The following is a 23177-nucleotide window of genomic DNA, read 5'->3' as shown; positions in this document are numbered from 1 at the left end:
TCCTAAGAACAAGTATTGAATCCTTTGTGCCGTGCTGTGCTTAGTCACAATATCATGTCTGACTGTACGGACTGTAGCCCACCATTAACTCCTTTCAGTTCAGTTCAATTCAGTCGCTCAGTCGTATCTGACTCTTTGCGACTTTAGTCCTCACGAAACACTATGAATTAGTATTATTCCCGTTTTACATATAAAGATACAACTGAAACCTTGGTTCAAGCCTCATCTGGACTATTGCAGCAACTTTCCAAACAAGTCTTGCTGTCTCCAGACTTGCCTCCACTCATTTTATCTTCCACAATGCTGTCAAGGTGATCTTTATAAAACCAAAATCAACCATATATCTATTAAACTCTTCAATGACTTTCCACTCAAAACACAGTCTAAGTCTTTAGTATGGTGGACAACACCGTTTATGACTTCTGCCTAACTCTGCAACCCGATTGCTTCCCTCATTTTCTCTTTACAAGTCAGCTCCCATTATGCTGAGCTGCTTTTGGTTTCCCAAACTAGGTAGGACTTGTCACATCTCTGGGCCTTAGTAGATTGCCTCTCTCTGATTTTCCCTTCTACCTTCCTACACATTTCCAAACTAGCATCCACATATCTTAAAGATTTAACTTCAAGCTTTCCTCCTCAGTTAAACTTTCCTGATAGTATATCACTCCCGGTGGAATTGACCAGACTCTTCTTTGTCCCGATACAGCTGCCATCCCTATCAAAGCACCTGCAACACTTTTTCTTGCATGCACTCTTTTAGACATCTAGGTCTCCTTACTAAATGACAAAATTATTACAGTTAGGGACGTAGACGTATTTATTTATATTCATTGAGCTTCTGATATATTGTCTGAAGCCATAGCATATAATCAATATATGCATATTTAACAAGTGAATACATCAGCCAATCAATCAATAGATGAAATAATTTAAATTTCTATGAGTAAATCAATTGTGTTTCCCAATGGTGCTAGTTGTATAGAGCCTGCCTGCCAATGCAGGAAGCATAAAGATACAGGTTCGATCCCTGGGTCAGGAAGATCCCCTGGAGGAGGGCATGGCAATCCACTCCAGTATTCTTGCCTAGAGAATCCTATGGACAGAGGAGCCTGGTGGGCTACAGTCCATGGGGTCACAGAGAGCTGGACATGACTGAAGTGACTTAGCAGCAGCAGCAGAATAAATCAATTAATGAATCAATCAATAGATAAAGAAATGTAAATTTTCTGGAAACTAGACTTCTGCATAGAGTTTGTTGTCTCTCTACAAACTATGCTGTCAATAGTTTTTCATCATCATGTTCCTCCTCAGAAGCCTAAAATGCTTCTGATCTGAATATATCAAATGACTACATGATAAAGAATGTCCATAATACTAATCGTCTTTTGTTGAGTGTTTCTTATATTCTAGGGGCTTCGCTGGTAGCTCAGCTGGTAAAGAATCCACCTGTAATGCAGGAGACCCTGGTTCAATTCCTGGGTCAGGAAGATCTGCTGGAGAATGCATAGGCTACCCACTCCAGTATTCTGGACTGGAGAATTCCCTGAACTATACAGTCTATGCGGTCGCAAAGAGACAGACATGACTGAGTGACTTTCATTTGACTATGCTCTAGGCACATTGTATATGTAGGCCACAAATTGTTTTATCTCCTTAAGGCTATTTCTTAATCTACAAAATTAAAGTGTGATTATGTTTCAATGATCCCTTTAAATGTAAATGAAATAATCTATATACCAGTGGATATATATTTCCCCCAAAAATAAATCAGAAAAGGCACAGTGTATTCTACCTGAAATTTAGACCTGATATTGAAATCTATAGGCTTGCTCTGACTCTTTATAAACCCTTAAAATAATTCCATGATTTGCATATTTCTTTATCTTTTGAGTGTGTTTCATGCTCAGTATATAATTTGGTCCTTTACACTACCCATATGCAGTATTTAGAGTGGGGATTATGGTTTACCAGTTCAAAAACATGAAGAGGTTAATAGACAAACTACAATAATAAAGCAAGTTTGTGACATAGCCAAACCTAAAACCCAGATCGCCCAAGAGGGCATTTGCATTTTTATATTGGGGTCATTTATGATAAAGTCCCATATTCTGAAGTTGATGCCATTTACATGAGCACGTTTGGTACAACTCTCTTATGAGAAACTCGTAAAAAGTTATTGAAATTAAATCCCACTGCTTGGCTTCTGTTCATACAGAACATTTTTTTTTTCTATTGTTTTTAAGCCTTCAAAGTTTTTCCACTCTCATCTTGAGAAATTCTCCATTCCCCCATTGTTTACAATTAGTATGTCATTATAGGGCTGGAAGTTTCAGGTGAAGTTAACTGCCAAGTCTGCCAACTTCTTAACAATGCCCAGTGTGGCATCTTTGGGGCTTTGGAAGAAATAAGTTTTAATTGTTCAACTTTGAGCAATGCATTGAGGCTAATTATGCCTCCTGAGCCTGGACGAATCTCTCAGACACAAAGTTGTTAGAAGTGTTCTACAAGTTTCTTTATGAACCATTCGCCGGTTAAAACCCTAGACCCTTAGTAGCCACACCATAGTCCTTTTCTTTATATATTTCAAATGGAAAATATTTTAATTTGGAGAGAAAGAATGATTTTTACAGTATTTAGTTTGAGCCACCTCTGGAAGGAGGCATTTATTGATTCATTTTTTATTTCAACAAATATTTATGGGTACCTGCTGTACCCTAGGCACTACTATAGCTGGGATAAAGCATTTGGTAATCTTACTGCACATTGCATTAATCGGGGTTCTCATCCTTGATTCTAAACTAACCATTTCTATTGTTCCTAATGCAATGTCATAGGCAAGATGGGACATTTGTCTCAAGCTGTATTTTATTTTTTTTTAATCTGGTATTTACAGATATTGTCAAAGTTAAATAAGGCAGTGTCATGAGTTCCCTTTAGTTATCATTCATTAACGTGTTTTTCTTATGTTTCTTCTTTTATTGATCCTTAGTTTTCAAAGGCAATTTCTTATCTTTGTATCTGACAGCAGGGGCCAAATACAGAGATCCACTTGGGTACCGTGCAATTGCAAGAAATAAATATTTACCATAAAATGTGAAAATAAAAGAAAAGGATATGTTCCATTTGTCTAGGATCAACCTCAAAGCATCACAGGTGGGAAGAACATTTTTCCATTTGAAGATGAGCACATCATTTTTCAGTGTTGAGACAAATTCCTTATAAATCTGTTTAAAGACTATTATGAGAAGCCACCAGGGCTGGTGGCCCAGATGGTGAAGCTATCCACCTGCAATGCGGGAGACCTTGGTTTGATCCCTGGGTTGGGAAGATCCCCTGGAGGTGGGCATGGCAACCCACTCCAGTGTTCTTGCCTGGAGAATCCCCATGGACAGAGGAGCCTGGTGGGCTACAGTCCATGGGGCCACAGAGAGTCGGACACGACTAAGCGACTAAGCACATGAAAAGCTGGCTGATCAGTCCTCTCCAGAACCTCATCCCCCTTTTTTTCCTGCTAATACACGGCTCAGGTCTATCTCATAGCATAGGGAAAAGGGAGAAGGCAAAGTTGTTACTTGCTAAATGAAGATTGTAGTTTTGTACATAACTCCAGACAAGCATCCAAAGACTGTGACGAGGAATTGCCTGGATTGCAGTTAGCCTTTTGGAATTCACCACACGCCTTTTCTTTTGCTCATCCTCTGATAAAGGATCTTTCAAGAGTGAATCAGGCACGAGACAAGTGCTGGTGCACTGGGAAAACCCAGAGGGATCGGGTGGAGAGGGAGGTTTGAGGGGGGATCGGGATGGGGAAAACATGTAAATTCATGGCTGATTCATGTCAATGTATGACAAAAACCACTACAATACTGTAAAGTAATTAGCCTCCAACTAATAAAAATAAATGGAAAAAAAAAAGAGTGCCTCAGAAGCAGAGTTATCGAAGAGGTCTTCTACTAGTCGCAACCTTTCCAAAATAGAGAAACATATTCCCATCAGCTTAGTCCCCCAACCCCCGCCTCTTTCCCTTTGCCCGCAGTAACTCCTGCTGTTCAGTCTTCTAAGGCCTTCATTTCACTATTAGGATACATCCCTGCACTAAACTACAGAATCCACAAATGCTCCCCCCCTTTTTTTACCTTAACGCAGATCTTTCCTGCCACCTTTTTACTGATACTAAGACTTAGCATAATTTCCTTAGTTATCTTTCATACACAGGAAAGATATTTATGACCCACTATCAAAAAAGGATGCTTTTAATAGGAACAGTTTCTCTTTAACCAAGAAGGTCATAATTGGAATGGGCCTTGGAAATGGTCTGTACGGTAAAAATAATAATAATAAGTTGCAGAAAGTCAAAGTGACTAGCCCGATGTCAGACAGCTTGTAAGGTGTCCACTCTCTCATTAGGCCCTCCCTTTTAAACAGTTTGAGATATGACACGTTAGGGATGCATTCAGTGGTCATGAGGCTGACTGAAGTTAAGTACTTTCATGAGAGCTGATTCTTTATCTTCAACATTGTGCTGTGCTAAGTCCCCCCCAATTCTTTTCAACCCATTGGACTGTAGCCCACCAGGTTCCTCTGTCCCTGGGATTCTCCAGGCAAGAATATTGGAGTTGCCATTTCCTACTCCAAGGGAATCTCTCCGACTCAGGGATTGAACCCATGTCTCTTAACATCTCCTGCACTGGCAGGCAGGTTCTTTACCTCTAGCAGTGCCATGGTTCAGATGGTAAAGAATCCTAAATATCACTGTTTACTAATTGACAGAGAAACAAATTTCAGCTAAAGATCGATGCCTTAATAAAGTGGTAAAAATATGGCATTCTGAGTTACCCAAGGACCTGGATAAAATCTTGTTCCGTACCAGATTTGAGACCTTTGTCCTCAAAGAAAGCATCAAGTAAAATACCATATAGATAATTTCTTAAAAGTCAGTGATCTGGAAGTAATAAACCCTGAGTTTTCTCTCCATCTCTGTCTTTAATTAATTGTGTGACCTTTACTCAATTCACTTCATTGCTTTAGGGCACATTTTCTCATTTATAAAAGAACCAATTTATGTGAATGCATTTAGAGAAGCAGAAAGAGTTAATAATGGTAATATTTATTGAAACTTTCCATGTGCCAGGCACTATTCTAAGCATTTTCCGTGTAGTTACTTATTTCGTATGAAAAGGAAAATTAGGCTCAGATAATTTGAATTACTTGAACAAAGTCACATAGTTAGGAAGCCTCTGAGAACACAGTCATAACCACTACCTCAGACGGCTTCCCACTACCCTACTACCTACTGCTACTACCATAAAAAGTGTTACAGAAGTGAAAAAACAATATTTTGTCCTCAGGTTACCTATGATATAGCTGAAGAATCCAGTAACATAGACAAACATACAACAAAAGAACCAAAAAACTAGGCTGAGTGTTGAAAAATGGATTAGGTAGTATCTTGCTCTTGAAGTTGGTAGACCATCAGGATTATTGGTGCAGAAAGAATAGGGGTGAGCTTCATAGAGCAATGAAGAAAGTATCCTGACTCAACTGGAGTGAAATTGTTGAGAAGTCGTGGGAGACAGAGGTGGTTGTGAGAATCAATGATAAATATCACTGTGTAGTTTGTCTGTGTGACAATTATCACAGGTGCGTATTTATATTCTTGATTGCTCGGTTAATATCCATTTTCCCTCCATGAAAGTGGGATCTCTGTCTAGACTTTTTTTTTTTTTTTTTTTTTGCTCCAGGAAATGGCAAAAAACTCCAGTGTTCTTGCCTGGAAAATCCCACTGACTGAGGAGCCTGGTAGGCTACAGTCCATGGGGTCGCAAAGAGTCGGACATGACTGAGTGACTTCACTCACTCACTCACTCATCCTCAATGCAAAGTCCATTGCCTGACACATGGTGGGTAATCATTATTTGTAGAATAAATACAGTGCTGTGTAAATGCCTGAACAAATGAATGTTAAATGATAGATGGGGAACTATCATAGTTGACCTTGCATGTCACCTGAAGGAATACAGACTTAATACAGTTGAAAAAAACTCCCATGAAAGCTGTTGGAGCAGGCTGGGGTGGTGGAAGTGGGAATGGAAAGGCAAACCTGAGGGCTATTTCAACCTGGGAATCAATACCACACGCACTTGCCATTGTGCACTGTCTAGCCCAGCCATGCCCCAATAGACATTTCTCTACCAGCTGCAGGCTCTGTCATGGCACCAATTTAATACAGAAAGAATGTGAAGAAACTACTGACCAAAATAAAAAAGAATTATTTCTTAGTTCTCTGCAAAGCCCAACAGTGGTATACAAAAGTCTCATGGTCTCAAAAGTCTCCTTTCTCTTTCTCTATTTGCTTTCCCTACACAAAATATCACTTTTTTCTTTTCCAAACAGCTCTTGTTTGGCAAAATTTAATTGCCTGTTTGGGATGAGGTCCCTGAAGCTCTCACAAGTTAATTATTTCTTTCTAGACCAGAAACTTTGAACTGTACTCGTGAGATAAATGGTCTGGTAGCACTTTGCAACTTCAAGTTATTTAAGTTACTGAGCAGCTCATCAACTTTCTCCTTGCATTTGGCGTTGAATCTGGAAGAGAACTGAACCCCAGACATCATGAGTAGGCTGAGAAAGTAGGATATATAGATTTAGTTCAGAGCAAAGTATGTTCCCAGAGATAGAACCTCTGGTGACGGCTTCCAGGTAAACATATAGTGATGGATTCTGAACCTAGATCAAGGGAAGGGGAAGAGTGATACAATTTCTAAAAACCAAACTGCTCATTGTAAGGCAGGTTCTGTTCGTTATATTTTCTGGACAAGTGAGGGGTAACCAAATGGCTTTGGGCTTCAACTCCAGTTTAATGCTTTTGAAACGCTTTAGTGGGTAGAGTAACTGTCATTAGATCTTTTTGCTGACTGAGGAATGCTCAGAACGTTGGAATCTTCAGATTGTATACTTCACATTCTGACACTGAAAATAGGGAGTAGGGAAGAGGAGGAAACTGGGTGAGGTGTTCACAGAGCCCAGGACACTTCCTTCAAATCACTCAGTTTACTTTAAAGCCCTGGACCCAACATGGTTTATTATCATTTCTGTCTTTTTAAAGTGACAATTTGGTTTAATTGTGTTCCAGTTCATCAAGATGAGGTAATAGATAAATATTGCCAAGAGGCAAAAGGTGTCTAATCTAGCAGTTCTAAAATTGAAACAACCTAAGAGTTTTGATGCAAAGTATTTGAAAGACCTCAATCCTCTTTATGTTATAACTTTTCTAGGAAAGATAGAACAATAATGTATGTGAGTCAAAGATCAGTGAAAGAAATGTTTGTCTAAGAAATTAAATAATATAATACCATCAACATGGGCTGTACATCAAAGATTTGGCAATTGTAACTCGACCTAATTTTTTTTTTTAAACTTTTTTTCTTCAGGTTTCCAGGCATTTGGGAGTTTGAAAAGCTGGAAAGGCTTTTGAAATCTCATCGGGAGAGTTTTCAGGGAGATTGTCAGTGTTCCAAACCTGACAACTGTTAGAAAATTGATATTTTCAGCAGTCTCATTCTGCTCCATCTACTAGTACTTGAGAAGAACCTCCAATGGTGAGTTAATATCAGGAAAAAAAGACTCCAATTTCTTTCATTCCCCCTCCTACTTTTTTTTTAAATCTCTAATCATTTATCAGACATCGGCAACCTCCAGGAAGGCAAACGGCAGCTATTAGTTGAAAGAAAAATCAGGCTATATAAATAATTGCAGGCAACAAGACTAAGATGGGAAACATTCTTCTTTAATGATAATTTTAGGATAAGACCATCAGCACTGTCTTTGGAGAGCGGGGCCCACACTAAATGAAAAATATTTCCCTTGATTTAGATGCTGAGAAGCCTTTGAGTGTGAAATGGAAATTGTCATCAATTCTAGTTCCATAGGTCCAAACACAGTACTAATGAAGGCAAGTTCATAGGTTCGATCCCAGTTTCTGTCAGTAAGCTTAACACCATTAAAAACAGATCTTCCCACATCCACATAGACTGAACACCAAGTTTTAGTCAAATAGCTCATTAGCTTTTTCAGTTAGGTTCAGGAAAGACTAAGGGATAGACCCTATAAAAAGTGAAAAGAAAGTGAGTCGCTCAGTCGTGTCTGACTCTTTGCAACCCCATGGACTGTAGCCCGCCAGGCTCCTCATTCCATGGGATTTTCCAGGCAAGAATACTGGAATGGGTTGCCATTTCCTTCTCAAGGGGATCGAACCTGGGTCGTCCTCACTGCAGGCAGCTCTTTACTCTCTGAGCCACCAGGGAAGTCCTAGACTCTATAAACCCAACCTCAAAACTGGAGAAACAAAACACATCTCTCAGGTCATTAAGAATGATAGGTTTATATAAAAAAAGAATGATAGGTTTATATAAGGAGATAAAACATTTGATCAATATTTAACATTCAACAACAAAATCAATGTGTTTTATAGCATTCTAGGAGCAACAGAAAATTTTAAATGGCATAATAATCAGCAGTCTATATCTATGCAAAACCACTTCATCCTCCCATCTGCAGCTTGTTCACCATCTTTCTAGATATTCTACTGTGAATGGCCCATATATAGGTAATTGAGAGCTAAACACAAACCACTCAAATTTCAAGTATGAGTGTGTGTGTGTGTTAGTCACTCAGTCATGTCTGACTCTTTGCAACCCCATGGACTCCTCTGTCCACAGGATTCTCAAGGCAAGAATACTGAAGTGGGTTGCCATTTCCTTCTCCAAGAAGTATGAGTATACTAACTTAAAATATAGGCTTCAGGGCATTGTTTCATATAGTCATGTGACTCTAATCTTTCTGCATTTTCCCTCTGTGGAAATGACTATTTCAATTTTAGCTTGGGAAGGAAGAAGCAATCCAAGGGAAACCTCTTTCTCAGAGTACCATGATAAATGAAGAAAAAAATCAGTGTTCAATTTCTCAAGCTATGAGCACACTACTGTGAAGGCAACTTATTATTCTCCCTAACCCTTACATGTGTTTACCACTTCACAAGTGGCATGCTCTTTCACTTCCATGAATGTACCATTCTTGTGTACTTAGCCTATCTGGGAGGCTGAACAAGTAGAGAACTAGACACAGGGATAGGTTACCTGGACTCCAGGACAGAGAAGTGGGAGATTTATAGAATCTTCTTTGCTAAAGACTTCTATAAATAAGTGAGTCTCCCATTTCAAAGATGGTTAGAGAAATCCCATCCCTTAGTAAACCCTTTCTGTAGCCCACATGCTTCTTCAACAGCGGAGGAGAATGGAGTAGATTCTTCCTATTCTGAGGAGTGTTGAGTTTTGTTTTGTTTTCACCTTTCACCTTAATTGAGGGAAATCAGAGAATCCTAGCAAGTTAGAACTAGAAGGACTCTTAGAGATCACTTAGTTTAACTAGATTGCAAATAAAAATCTCAGCCAGTGAATGGAAGAAACTTATCCAGAGAAATAGCCAGTGAGTAGCAGAAACTTCAAGGAATGGATAGAAGAGAAGGGAAAGTTGCTGTCATGAAGAAGCCCGTATACATTAGGGGGTGTTTGGCATATAAACAGCATTATCTAGGGAAGAGGCAGGTGGAAAGAGGGCCTGTCTTTTAGTGTGGAACAGCTAAAGAGTTGCATTCACACATTCATTAAGCAGATAATCCTTAAGAACCTTCCGTGTATCAGGCACTATTCTAGGTTTTGGGCATGCAGCAGCAACTTCATTGAGTGTATATTCTAGTTGAGAGAGATAATTAAAAACATAATTAATAGATAAATATATAATGTGCTAGAAGTAATAATTCTAAAGAGAACAATCAGGTAGAAAAAGGGGACATAAAATGCCAGGGGTGAGATGTAAAGCTTTTACACAGGGCGACCAAAGAAAAAGTGACCAAAAGGATGCATTGTGAGTAAAGACTTGAGAGGAGTGGGAAGGTAAGCCATATAAGGACCTTGGTTTCAGAAACATGAAGTAACAAGATCAAAGAGATCAAAGGCTCTGAGAAAGGGATGAGCCATGGTATTTAAGGAACAACGAGGAGACCAGTGTGACTAGAGCAAAGTAAGCAAGGAAAAGAGTAATAGGCACTGGGGTCCTAGAGGTAACGAGAAAGCAAACCATGTAGCACCTGATAGCCCGTAGTAAGGCGATTGGTGCTAAATTGGGTTGAAATAAAAAGCTATAGAAAATTTTTAATGGAAGAGTAATCTGATCCAACTTACAATTTAGCCGAATCATTTGAAGTGAATGGGGGCAAAGCCAGAAAGGGGGAAACCAGTGAGGAAGTTGTTGGCAAAATTCAGGTGAGTGATGACAATGACTTGGAATAAAGAATGGCAGTGCAGGTGACGAGAGGAATAGTTTGATTCTGAATAATATGTGTGACCTCCCAGGACTTTATATATTCATCTATTCATTCCATATCTATCAGTACTTATGATGCCCCAGGCACTGTCCTAGGTACCAAGGACAAGCCAGTTTAAAAAAAAAAAAACAGACAAGGTTCAGTCCTCAATCAATTTACATTCGCATGGCAGACCAGTAATTAAGTACTAAACAATCAAATCATTAATGCAGTTTCAAATATTGGAATGTGCTATAAGAAAAATTAAGCAGCATGACGGGAAAGAGAGTGATGAAGGTGAGAAGAAAGTGCTTTTTCAGGTAGGCTGGTCACTTCTTACCACTCAAACTTTTAGAAACATCATATTAGATTGTGACATTCTTAACTGGGGGCCTTCAATCACAACATGGAAAACACCAGAGGAGCTGGAAATGTAACTCCAACCATGGACATTAGCAGAGAGTTTTCACAGACCTCAAGGGTTCCATGATAAACCATATTTACAGGATATCACTTCAGATCAAAGAAATACTTGGCAGGACTCTATGACAAGCACCGTAGCAGATACTAGCAAAATGGAAGAATGGAGGTATGAACAACTTAGGAGTGAGAGACACAAGAATAGGCGATATTTTAGCTAAGACTGTCAGAAGGTACTGTCTTGGTGGAGGTAAGTAACTCAAGCTGACAGATGTTCAACCATTTTTATGAATCAGATTTGTCTTGGAAAGTGAACAAGTGAGAGAGGCAGAAAGATGCCCTCCTTTTCCTCTCTTCTTACTTGGAAAAAAATGAAACAAAAGGCATCTGGCAAAAGTGGGTTGGAGAACTTTTCCTATAACCATTTCAAAAGGATAAGGAATTGGTTGTTTTCCATGGGAGGGAGTAGATTTTTAGCTTTGCCTCTGTTCCCATTACAGATATGTCATTTGTATTCTTATATCTCTTGAAGAGGACAAAGAGAATGACCCTGTACACCCTAATTATTTCCAACTTTCTTATACCATCCTTCCATGTTTATTCTCATTCTCTCAGGTAAAACTAGACAACTACATTGGCCCCCAGTCAATGAATAGTGGAAAGTGGAATGGAAGGCCATGGATAATGCTACAGCACTATTCAGGTTTCTCCTTATTGGAATATCTAACTATCCTGAGTGGAGAGTCACATTTTTCACATTGGTGCTGATCACTTACCTCAGCACATTATTGGGGAATGGACTTATCATCTTTCTTATCCACATTGACCCTCACCTCCACACTCCAATGTATTTCTTCCTCAGTAACCTGTCTTTCTTAGACCTTTGCTATGGAACAGTCTCCATGCCCCAGGCTTTGGTGCATTGCTTCTCTGCTCATCCTTACCTTTCTTACCCACGATGTTTGACCCAAATAAGTGTCTCCTTGGCCTTGGGCACAGCAGAGTGCCTCCTACTGGCTGTCATGGCCTATGATCGTGTGGTTGCTGTCAGCAATCCCCTGCGCTATTCCGTGGTCATGAATGGCTCAGCGTGTGTCTGGCTGGCTGCTACCACATGGGGGGCATCTCTTGTGCTCACTGCCATGCTCATCTTATCCCTGAGGCTTCACTTCTGTGGGGCGAATGTCATCAACCATTTCGTCTGTGAGATTCTCTCCCTTCTTAAGCTGGCCTGTTCTGATACCAGCCTCAATGAGCTTCTGATCCTCATCACAGGCATTTTTACCCTTCTCCTACCCTTTGGGTTTGTTCTCCTCTCCTATGTCCGAATTGCCACTGCTGTCCTAAGGATTCGCTCAGCCCAGGGTAGACTCAAGGCCTTTTCTACCTGTGCTTCTCATTTGACTGTGGTGGTAATCTTCTATGGGGCAGCCATTTCCATGTATATGAAACCACAGTCCAAGTCATCCTCAGATCAAGACAAATTTATCTCAGTGTTTTATGGGGCTCTGACACCCATGCTGAACCCCCTAATATATAGCCTGAGGAATAAGGATGTTAAAGGGGCAATGAGGAAAGTTATGGCAAAAAAAAGTAAGTCTTCTTTGCTTCTAAACTTCTAAAATACCATTTAGCTACATCTATGATGGTAAACCAATACAATATTGTAAAGTAATTAGCCTCCAACTAATAAAAATAATTGGGGAAAAAAACTGTTTAAAAGTTCCAAATTTACCTTTGGTTGTTGTTGTTCAGTCATTAATTCATGTCCAGCTCTTTGAGATCCTATGGACTCTATGGCCTGCAGCACGCCAGGCTTTCCTGTCCTTCACCATCTCCAAGAATTTGCTCAAAAATGTGACCATTGAATTAGTGATGCTATCCAACCATCTCATCCTCTGTTGTCCCCTTCTCTGGTGGCTCAGACGGTAAAGAATCTGCCTGCAATGCAGGAGACCCAGGTTTGATCCCTGGGTCAGGAAGATCCCCTGGAGAAGAAAATGGCAACCCACTCCAGTATTCTGCCTGGAGAATTCCATGGACACAGGAGCCTGGCAGGCTACAGTCCATGGGAATCACAGAGAATTGAATACGACCGAGGGATTAACACCTTTACCCTTGGTACAGTAAGTGACAGTCATGTGAGAATCTTCAGGATGTGCTCACCACAAAATCTTATTCCTACTGAAACTTCAATTTCAGTTACAGACAATATTTTTGGGGGGGCTTCCCTCATAGCTCAGTTGGTAAAGAATCCGCCTGCAATGCAGGAGACCCCAGTTTGATCCCTGGGTTGGGAAGATCCACTGGAGAAGGGAAAAGCTACCCACTCCAGTATTCTGCCCTGGAGAATTCCATGGACTGTATAGTCTATGGGGTCGCAAAGAGTCGGACACGACTGAATGACTTTCACTTTTCACTTTCACAATATTTTTACTCTTTCTTTACATAAAACACATTAGTAGTCACCCGTTAAGTTACTCAACTTCAGGTAAATAAATTTCTCAGAATCATTTCCTCACTGACAGAAGGGACCTAAGCTGTAAGAGAACCTCCTATGACTGTTAGCAGGAGGTGAGGCATAAGTGAAATTGGAAATAGGATGAAGAATGGTGTAATAAAAGGCCAGAAGACAAATGTCAGAAATTTTACAACTTTACTGAAGGCAAGACCTGTTGTAAAAGCATGATTCTCTCTCCACTTAACCTCAGAATCATGAGAAAACTGTAGCATAGCCACTTTCCTACATTAGTGTAGTGTTTCATTTTTTTCTTTTTCTGAACTTCTTTCAAATATATTATCTCATTCTGTATTCCTACACTTGATCTTAGCCAAAAGGCCGAGAAGCGATCATTCTGTATTCGTAATATTGCTGTAAAGCTGATAACAAAAGTTACCATAATCCATCCCTTATGTTAACAACGAGACAAACAGAAGCCCAGAGAAGGATTAGCAATTGTCTAAAGCCTCACACAAAACAGAAAATTGGACAAAAGATTTACTGAGCATGGCCTCGCCCATCAGAACAAGACACAGATTCCCTCACAGCCAGTCCCTCCTATCAGGAAGCTTCCACAAGCCTCTTATCCTTATCCATCAGAGGGCAGACAGAATGAAAACCATAATTACAGAAAACTAACCAAACTGATCACTTGGACCACAGCCTTGTCTAACTCAATGAAACTATGAGCCATGCCATTTAGGACCACCCAAGATGGACGGGTCATGGTAGAGAGTTCTGACAAAATGTGGTCCACTGGAGAAGGGAATGGCAAACCACTTCTGTATTCTTGCCTTGAGAATCCCATGAACAGTATGAAAAGGCAAAAAGATATGACACTGAAAGATGAACTCCTCAGGTCAGTTGGTGCCCAATATGCTACTGGAGAAGGGAGAAATAGCTCCAGAAAGAATGAAGAGGCTGAGCCAAAGGGAAAACAATGCTCAGTTGTGGATGTCGATGGTGATGGAAGTGAGTATGATGCTGTAAAGAGCAATATTACATAGGAACCTGGAATGTTAGGTTCATGAATCAAGGTAGGTTGGGAGTGGTCAAACAGGAGATGGCAGGAGTGAACATCGACAATTTAGGAATCAGTGAACTAAATTCCAAGGGAACATTTCGTGCAAAGATGGGCACAATAAAGGACAGAAATGGTATGGACCTAACAGAAGCAAAAGATATTAAGAAGAGGTGGCAAGAATATGTAGAAAAACTATACAAAAAAAGATCTTAATGACCCAGACAACCATGATAGTGTGATCACTCACCTAGAGCCAGACATCCTGGAGTGTGAAGTCAAGTGGGCCTTGGGAAGCATCACTACAAACAAAGCTAGTGGAGGTGATGGAATTCCAGCTGACCTATTTCAAATCATAAAAGATGATGCTGCAAAAGTGCTGCATTTTATATGCCAGCAAATTTGGAAAATTCAGCAGTGGCCAAAGGACTGGAAAAGGTCAGTTTTTATTCCAATCCCAAAGAAAGACAATGCCAAATAATGTTCAAACTATTGCACAAATGCACTCATTTCACATGATAGCAAAGTAATACTCAAAATTCTTCAAGCCAGGCTTCAACAGTACATGAACCAAGAACTTCCAGATATTCAAGCTGGATTTAGAAAAGGCAGAGGAACCAGAGATCAAATTGCAAACATCTGTTGGATCATAGAAAAAGCAAGAGAGTTCCAGAAAAAAAAAATCTACTCCTGCTTTATTGACTACAATAAAGCTTTTGACTATATGGATTACAACAAACTGTGGGAAGTTCTTAAAGAGATGGGAATACCAGACCACCTTACCTGCCTCCTGAGAAACCTGTGTGCAGGTCAAGAAGCAACAGTTAGAGCCAGTCATGGAAAAAAAGGACTGGTTCCAAATTGGGAAAGGAGTATGTCAAGGCTGTATGTTGTCACCTTACTTATTTAACTTTAACTTATATGCAGAGTACATCATGAGAAATGCCAGACTGGATGAAGAACAAGCTGGAATCAAGATTGCTGGGAGAAATATCAATAACCTCACATATGCAGATGACACCACCCTTATGGCAGAAAATGAAGAAGAACTAAAGAGCCTCTTGGTGAAAGTGAAAGAGAAGACTGAAAAAGCTGGCTTAAAACTCAACATTCAAGAAACTAAGATCATGGCATCCAGTCCCATCACTTCATGGCAAACAGATGGAGAAACAATAGAAACAGTGACAGACTTTATTTTCTTGGGCTCCAAAATCACTGCAGATCATGCATGACTGCAGTCATGAAATTAAAAGACACTTGCTCCTCAGAAGAAAAGATCAACCTAGACAGCACATTAAAATGCAGAGACTTCACTTTGCCAACAAGGTGTGTCTAGTCAAAGTTATGATTTTTCCAGTAGTCATGTATGGATGTGAGATTTTGACCATAAAGTTTAGTGCTGACAAATTGACACTTTTGAACTGTGGTGTTGGAGAAGACTCTTGAGAGACCCTTGGACTGCAAGGAGATAAAACCAGTCAATCCCAAAGGAAATCAGTCCTGCATATTCATTGGAAGGACTGATACTGAAGCTGAAGCTCCAATACTTTGGCCACCTGATTCGAAGAACTGACTCCTTGGAAAAGACCCTGTTGCTGAGAAAGATTGAAGGCAGGAGGAGAAAAGGATGACAGAGGATGAGATGGTTGGATGGCAATATGGACTCAATGGGCATAAGTTTGAGCAAGCTGCAGGAGTTGGTGATGGAAAAGGAAGCCTGGTGTTCTATGGTCCATGGGGGTGCAAAGAGTTGGACACAACTGGGTGACTGAACTGAACTGAACTGAAAGTCATACATAATTGGTAACGGAATAAAAATTAGAATTCAGATCATCTATATGTCACCTCTGAACTTTTCAATATTGTCCAGAAAAGTATCTGGAATTTTAAAATTATAAATGCACCCAACATTTATCGAGCACTCAACCATATACTAGGTACTGAGCTATGTCCATCATCACATATAATTCTCACTGCAATTCAGGGAGGTATTGCTATTATCAATCCATAGTAGAGATAAGGAAATTGAGACTCTTAGAGGTTCAGTGATTTGCCCATGGCCATAGAGCCAGTAATTAAACCCAGATATGACTGATTTCAGATCCTATTCACTGTATCCAAATTTCAAAGGCCTTAGAGATAATTTAATGCAGTGATTTTTACCCAATTTTATTTTGATAAAATTTATGTAATTACAGTGTACAATTTAAATTTTGACAGGTACCCCCAGAACCACTACCACTGTCAAACTACTTAACAGTTTTATCACATCCAAAATTTCCTCATGGCCTTTTGTAGTCCATCCTTTCCTCCAACCCCAACCCCTGACAACCACTCATCTGATTTTTTTCACTATATGTTAGCTTTAATTTTCTAGAATTGACTATAAGTGGAATCATACAGTATATCCTTCTCCTGTGCATGGCTTCTCTTATTTAGCATGTTTTTGAGATTCATCCATGTTGTTGTAGGCATCAGTAGTTTGTTCCTTTTTCTTGCTGAATAATATTCCATCATACAATTTGCTATGTTTTTAAAACTCCATTCCCTGTAACTGTACATAATATAGTGGTTTTTAAACTTTAGTTTATGCAGTTCTATGGGTTTGGCTGTGGTGCCTGGAACCTGTCAATGGAGGTGAAATTTTCTGTGAAAAATTTCATTTGAAAATGGAGTTCTGATAATAAAACATTTGACAAACAATGATCTATTACAGAGCTCTTGCTTTAGGTAAAGAATCAATGGCTCAGTGAACAGAATGCAAATTTCCCAAGGCCATGAAACTTTTTGGAAGCAATCTAAGACTAAGACCCAGATATCTTGTCTCCTGGTTTCACTTTTTGGGCAATTCGACCAAAGATGATGAAGTCTTCTCCCAAGCAACCTGATGGAGAACTAGACATAGATGAATAGATAAAAAGATGATGCACAGCATCTGAATCTGAAGTACAGCATCACTGAGCAAGCAGATATTCAGTGCACTCATCAGACACTGACTGCTGGGAGTTGATGCCACTTTGCTTGGTACTGAAAAGAGAGTACCAGACATACAAGGGACCTGTCTCACATGTTTACTCACTAAATAAATAAAAAGAATGAGCAAATCACTTATCAAAATAATATAATTTTCAAATGCATGCAACATTTATTCAAATTCCATCTATTACACATTTTTAAAAGATTGTAGTATTCTTACCCACTGAAACCATGTTTTAATATCAAGAAATAAAAAATAAATGCAATTATCCTCAAATTAAAACTAAAAACATTTTAAAAATAAATAAAAACTAATTTTGAAAAAAAGCCAAGTGATTTAAATCTTGGATTTATTCATTCAACCAATGTTAGCTTTCTACTTTTAACCAGGCACTAGGTACTAGGTGCTAGGGAAAGTATCATACATTTTGCAAAATACTCTTTACTATTAAAATAAATATTTCAAATTAACATTGTGAAATAAAGTTAAATTGATGAAATCAATAAAATTACACGAAAAAATAATAGAGCCTTTAGGGAGAGAGAAAATCAGAAATTAGGAGAAATATTAAGAGTGCTCTTTTTAGTCACCTTGCTTTCAGGGGGAGAATCTACTCTCTATTATAGCTTTCTATTTGCAGCTTAAAATGAGAATCGTATTTTTGTTAATAATGCCTCTCCTACAAAACTGTAACTCTGTCACTAGATGCTTTGTCTCTTTATTGACTTGTTGGTAGAGACACAGCTTACAGACAGAGTGACATAGTGCAGTCTGGAGATGAGGCTGCAGAATTGATTCTGCAACTAACTAGTTGTGTGACCTTAATTATATCACTCTTTGGCCCTCAAATTTGCTCATCAATACAATAGGAAGGTTGTGTTTGTTACCCAAGGATCTCTCTAGTTCTAACATTCTGCATCTAGGTGTTATTTTATATAGATTTTTTTTCTTTTCTTAAAAATAGAATAATATCATCAATTTACTCTGAAACTTGCTTTTTCCACTTGACAATATATCATGAACATTCTTCCAGATCAATATATACGGATCTATCTGCCTGACTTTAAATGTTAACTTTGAAACAAGTAGGCACGCATAGCAGCTAGTTAACATAGCTATGGCCCTTCCAGCACCAATGTTCTGTTTCTAGGCATCTAAATCTCAAAGGCAATCTAATTCAACGTTGATACTAATTCATTTTAACTATAAAAAATGAATTCTATGAGGGTGCTGTGGAACGAAATAAATTCTAGGTTGTTGAAAACCCCTAAGGTTGACTATCACTTCACCACTTGATCACTCACAGACACTGTGAAAAGCATTCCACTGCACACTCCATTCTAGATAGCTGGGTAGTGAAGCTTCCCTTGCTTCATCCTGGAAAGCAAAGATTGGCTTGAAACTAAGATAGCTCTGCTAAAAATAGAGAAGAAAGTTTGCAAACTGAAAAAAATGTTTTGAAATTATATTTTCCAATAGAGATTTAAGAAAAAGATACCATGCCCCATTCATAGCATTTGGGAAAGGCAGTGAGTTATCACTATTCAGAGCGTAGGCCCTGGAGTGAAACTTTTTGGATTCAGACCTTCATTCTACCAGTCTTCTTTCAAATTACTCTCTGTGCTCCGATCTCTCCATGTGAAGTGTACCTGTAACACTTCTTATAGTGTTCAGAGTTTGATGATGTAGACAGAACCACTCTAGTTCTATCAGGCAGGAAGGGATTTAATAAAGAGAATTAGAGGCCTATGAAGCCTTTGGAAGTGCTGTGAGAGGGAAGGTAAAAGAATGTTGCCAACAACTTTAGACAGTTGCAGGAATTGCAAGAATCTTGGGACGTTTTAAAGAAACTGTTACCAATGATATCACTGAAGTAGATGCTTCAAGGAACAATGCTCAAAAGCCACTGAAATCTCTGTTTACAAAAGTCTACATATTTTTTACAATGCAGGTGACAGCTAAAAAGGATGGGAATGGTGTTGAATGTGACTTCATAGCTCGGTTATAAGAACTGTATGACTCAATTCATGTAAAGCACTTAGAAAAGCGCCTGGCCTATAGTTAGGACCAACAAGCGTTAGCTGTCATCGTGAAGTCTGGATCACATGAACCTAAGACACCGGGAATTGAAATGCCTATATGCTTCTTAAATAGTGCTTTTCAAGGCTGTTTCCTCATCCAGGCATTCAAGCATCTGTAAATATACCACTCATTTAACATAAATTTATTAACTACCTACTATACAAGTACTGTGGTATTGCCAGAGATGCAGTGGTCAAAAAAAACATATTTGATCCTTCCGCTCAAAGAATTCACAGTCTAGGTGGGAAGAAAAACATATATGCAGGCAGCATTACTATGTGAATTTATATCTTCCTAGTTCTTAAGATTATAAACACTTTATACACTTTACGGTTTATCTTATTCTAAAACATATATTACCTCATATCATCTTCCAAATAATTTAATGAGATAAGCAAGCAGATATTATTATTACTCTTATGAAACTGACATTAGCAGATGATAAAGAGCTGTAAAAAGGCTGTGATATTATCGAGGTCAGCAGTTAGTGATATAACTGGGATTAGAATACAATTCTCCTAGAATTATTGTGGTGGTAATTACTGATTGTATACAAATATCAAATCATTATGATGTACACCTGAAACTAATATAATGTTATGTGTCAATTATACCTGAGTAAAAAATTAGTTTAATTAAAAAAAATACAATTCTCCTGATGCCAGATGCTCTTTGTGAGGGAAGACTGATAGGTCCAGGAGTCTTTGAAAAAGAAAAGTAAGAAGAAGGTAAAGCTGTTGCTGAATTGGGAAAGGAAAAAACATTAGGTCTTCAGATTGTCTAGCTAGAAAAATCTGACCCTGACTCTTATTGGCTATACAACCTTGGGCAACTTCATGTCTCAATTTCCTCATCTATAACAGGATGACAATCATAGGACTGAATTTATAATGTTGTTAAAAGAATTAGATCAGTTGATTTTATATAAAATGCTGAGAACTGTGGCTGGGACATAGTAAGTTCTCAATAAGCTTTACCTATTGTTGTTATTATACAGTTATTATTACTAATACTGAAGTCTCAATTGACTCAAAAGTAGTTGGTGTTCATCTCACGGTGTTCCTTCTCTTTTTTTTCCCTGCTAGCAATATGCATACCAACTGTTTCTGATTAAGTGTAAGCAGCAGGTCAAGCACTTTTGCAGTACAGAAACATGATGGAGTGAATAAAGCACATGATTAGGTGTCAGAGAGTCTGGATTCTGGTCTGGGTTCCGCTGCTAATGAGCTATGAAACTCTGGATGAATCACTTAACTTCTCTGGACTGCATTTGTCCAACAGGGGAAAATGTATTCTTTAATCTGTCTCAGAAGGGTTGAAAGATCAAATGAGATCATAGATGTTAGACACTAAAAAGCTAAAAGTACTCTACAAATACTACACAATGGTATTTTCATTATCCTCAGACTTAACCTCTACATCTTCTCCTCACTTACCCTTAACCACCACTCACTCACCGAATCTTATTGATTCTTGCTCTGAAATATTTTCGAAATCCATCTCTTCTCTGTCCTCAGTGCACCTGCCCTAATTCACAGCTTTCCTCAACCCTTACCAGGATGACTGTAATCAGCTCCTATTTTTCTCTAATCCAGTCTCTCTCTAAACTAGCCATCCAATCAACTTCTCCAGAATGACTATCTAAAGGGAAAAATCTCATCATATTATACCTTCCTCTACAATCCCACTCCAAGATTAGAAACTTGCAGTGGGTCCCTATTGCCCATAGGATGCACGCTTGTGTCCTCAGCCAACTCAGTCGTGTCCGACTCTGCGACCCCATGGACTGCAGTCCACCAGGCTCCTCTGTCCATGGGATTTCCCAGGCAAGAATACTGGAGTGGGTTGCCATTTCCTTCTCCAGGGGATCTTCCTGATCCAGGGATAGAACCTGGGTCTCTTGCATCTCCTGTATTGGCAGGCAGATTCTTTACTGCTGGGCCACCGGTGAAGTCCTACCTATAGGATATACAACATTACTTGAGACACTTGCAAACCTGTTTATCCTTATTCTCTACCTTAACTCCGCAAACCCCAGGCCCCAGGAAAGCAATACTTTTTTCTGACCTCTTTATGTACATATGCCACTGTGTACACTGTTCTCTCTGCCTGCAGTGACCTTCTTGTCTTCTATGCCTGGCAAAACCTCAGTCATCCTTCAAGTTCAGATCAAATATCATGTCCTCAGTGAAGCCTTCCCTAGAGCATACTCCATTGTGTTTAAACCTGGACAGGTGACTTAATTCCATTTTCTTTTGCTATATAACATTCAGTTCAATCCTAAATTCAACATCTTCCATATTATTTCATAATCAGTTGTTTTGGAGTATTTATCCCAAATTAGATCATAAGTTTATTGAGAACAAGAAGGTTTTCATCTGTTTCCCTAGCATAGTTCCTGGCACAGAGTACATATATAATAAGAATTTGTTAAATGAATATGTGGCCAACTAGTACTTTTCAAGCTATCTGGGGTAAAATACAACTATTTTTAAAGTTCCAAGCTGTTACAGACTGATATTTTACAAGATACAAGAAAAATATTATGGCAATGTCAAATCATTTAAAAAGTTACTGTTTACTCTCAATTCTGTTTTTATCTCATTGAAAACATTTTGAGAAGCACTTCCTGGTGGCTCAGTGATAAAGAATCTGTCTGTAATTAGCCTCCAATTAAAATAAATACTTTTTTTTTTTAAAGAATCTGCCTGCAATGCAAGAGACCTGCGTTCGATTCCTGGGTCAGGAAAATCCCCTGGAGAAGGGAATGGCAACCCATTCCATTATTCTTGCCTGGAGAATTCCGGAAACAGAGGAGCCTGGAGGGCTACAATCCATGGGATCACAAAGAGCCAGACACGACTGAGCTACTTACACTTTCACTTTCACTTTTCCAGCTAGACTATTTACTAAGATGCCACATTCTTAGCCCCTAAAATCTTGAACTCTGAGTTGGAAATTTTAAGAAGGATACATGTAAAATAATAAAAAATCACATCATATATTCAGGCTACAACTGGGCAAGAAATCAATAAAATAATACTGTCGTAATTAGCTATATGCACAGATGAAGTAGATCAATGGACAGTGAATGAGAAAGTGCAGGATTATATTTAGACAGTGACAGCTTATGAAGTGCATGCGTGCTCAGTCATGTCCGACTCTTGGAGACTCCATGGACTGTAGCCCACCAGGCTCCTCTGTCCATGGGGATTCTCCAGGCAAGAATACTGGAGTGGGTTGCCATTTCCTACTCCAGCGGATCTTCCCAACCCAGGGATGGAACCCACACCTCTTGTGTCTCCTGCACTGGCAGACAGATTCTTTACCAACAGTGTCACCTGGGTATGGCACCTCAAAATTAATCCAGCAAAGTTTTAGGAAAAAGTGGGATTTCCAGAAACCATTCAAGTCAAAGAGGCTGGGATGGGCTGGGGAAACTCAGGGTTAAGTGAAGAGGAAGAGGAAACCTCCAGTAAACACTGTTAACATAATTGTATTTACCTGAATGCTTAATTGAAGCTTTCATGGCATCATAATAGATTGAAGCCATTCCTCTTTTCCTGTTCATTCATTACTTTCTTGAGTCACTGCATTGGAAACCCTCCCTAGAAGCATAGGACTCTGAGTAATCACCCTAGAGTTGGTTCTATTATCTGGTAACTTAAGAGTAGAAGTTGAGTTGATAGTGTTAGTCAAAAGTTTTACTTACTGTCACTAATAAAATGTTGGTGTTAATAGACAAAATCTACTTGTATTTTAATGACTTAGAAATAACATCCCAGAAGAATACACAGCTTTAGTTCAGTAACAGGAT

The 23177-nt window shown here is 39.0% G+C and overlaps 1 protein-coding gene across 1 annotated transcript; it reads left to right on the top strand.

The window, feature by feature from the left end:
* Nucleotides 1-11457: 11457 nt before the first annotated feature.
* On the top strand, nucleotides 11458-12402 carry LOC136154679 (olfactory receptor 13H1-like). The gene has a single exon (XM_065916865.1). It carries the CDS (start codon nucleotides 11458-11460, stop codon nucleotides 12400-12402), a length of 945 nt encoding a protein of 314 aa, XP_065772937.1.
* The last annotated feature ends 10775 nt before the right edge of the window (nucleotides 12403-23177 follow it).

This window comes from Muntiacus reevesi, chromosome X (genome assembly GCF_963930625.1).
Source record: "Muntiacus reevesi chromosome X, mMunRee1.1, whole genome shotgun sequence".
In the NCBI taxonomy this organism is placed as follows: Eukaryota; Metazoa; Chordata; class Mammalia; order Artiodactyla; family Cervidae; genus Muntiacus; species Muntiacus reevesi.
Note: the sequence above shows the minus strand (reverse complement) of the source record. Positions and strands in the feature narration are given on the sequence as shown.

Bases quoted from the DNA above. Each gene is read 5' to 3' on its own strand.
- LOC136154679 (XM_065916865.1), top strand. From the start codon at position 11,458: ATGGATAATGCTACAGCACTATTCAGGTTTCTCCTTATTGGAATATCT.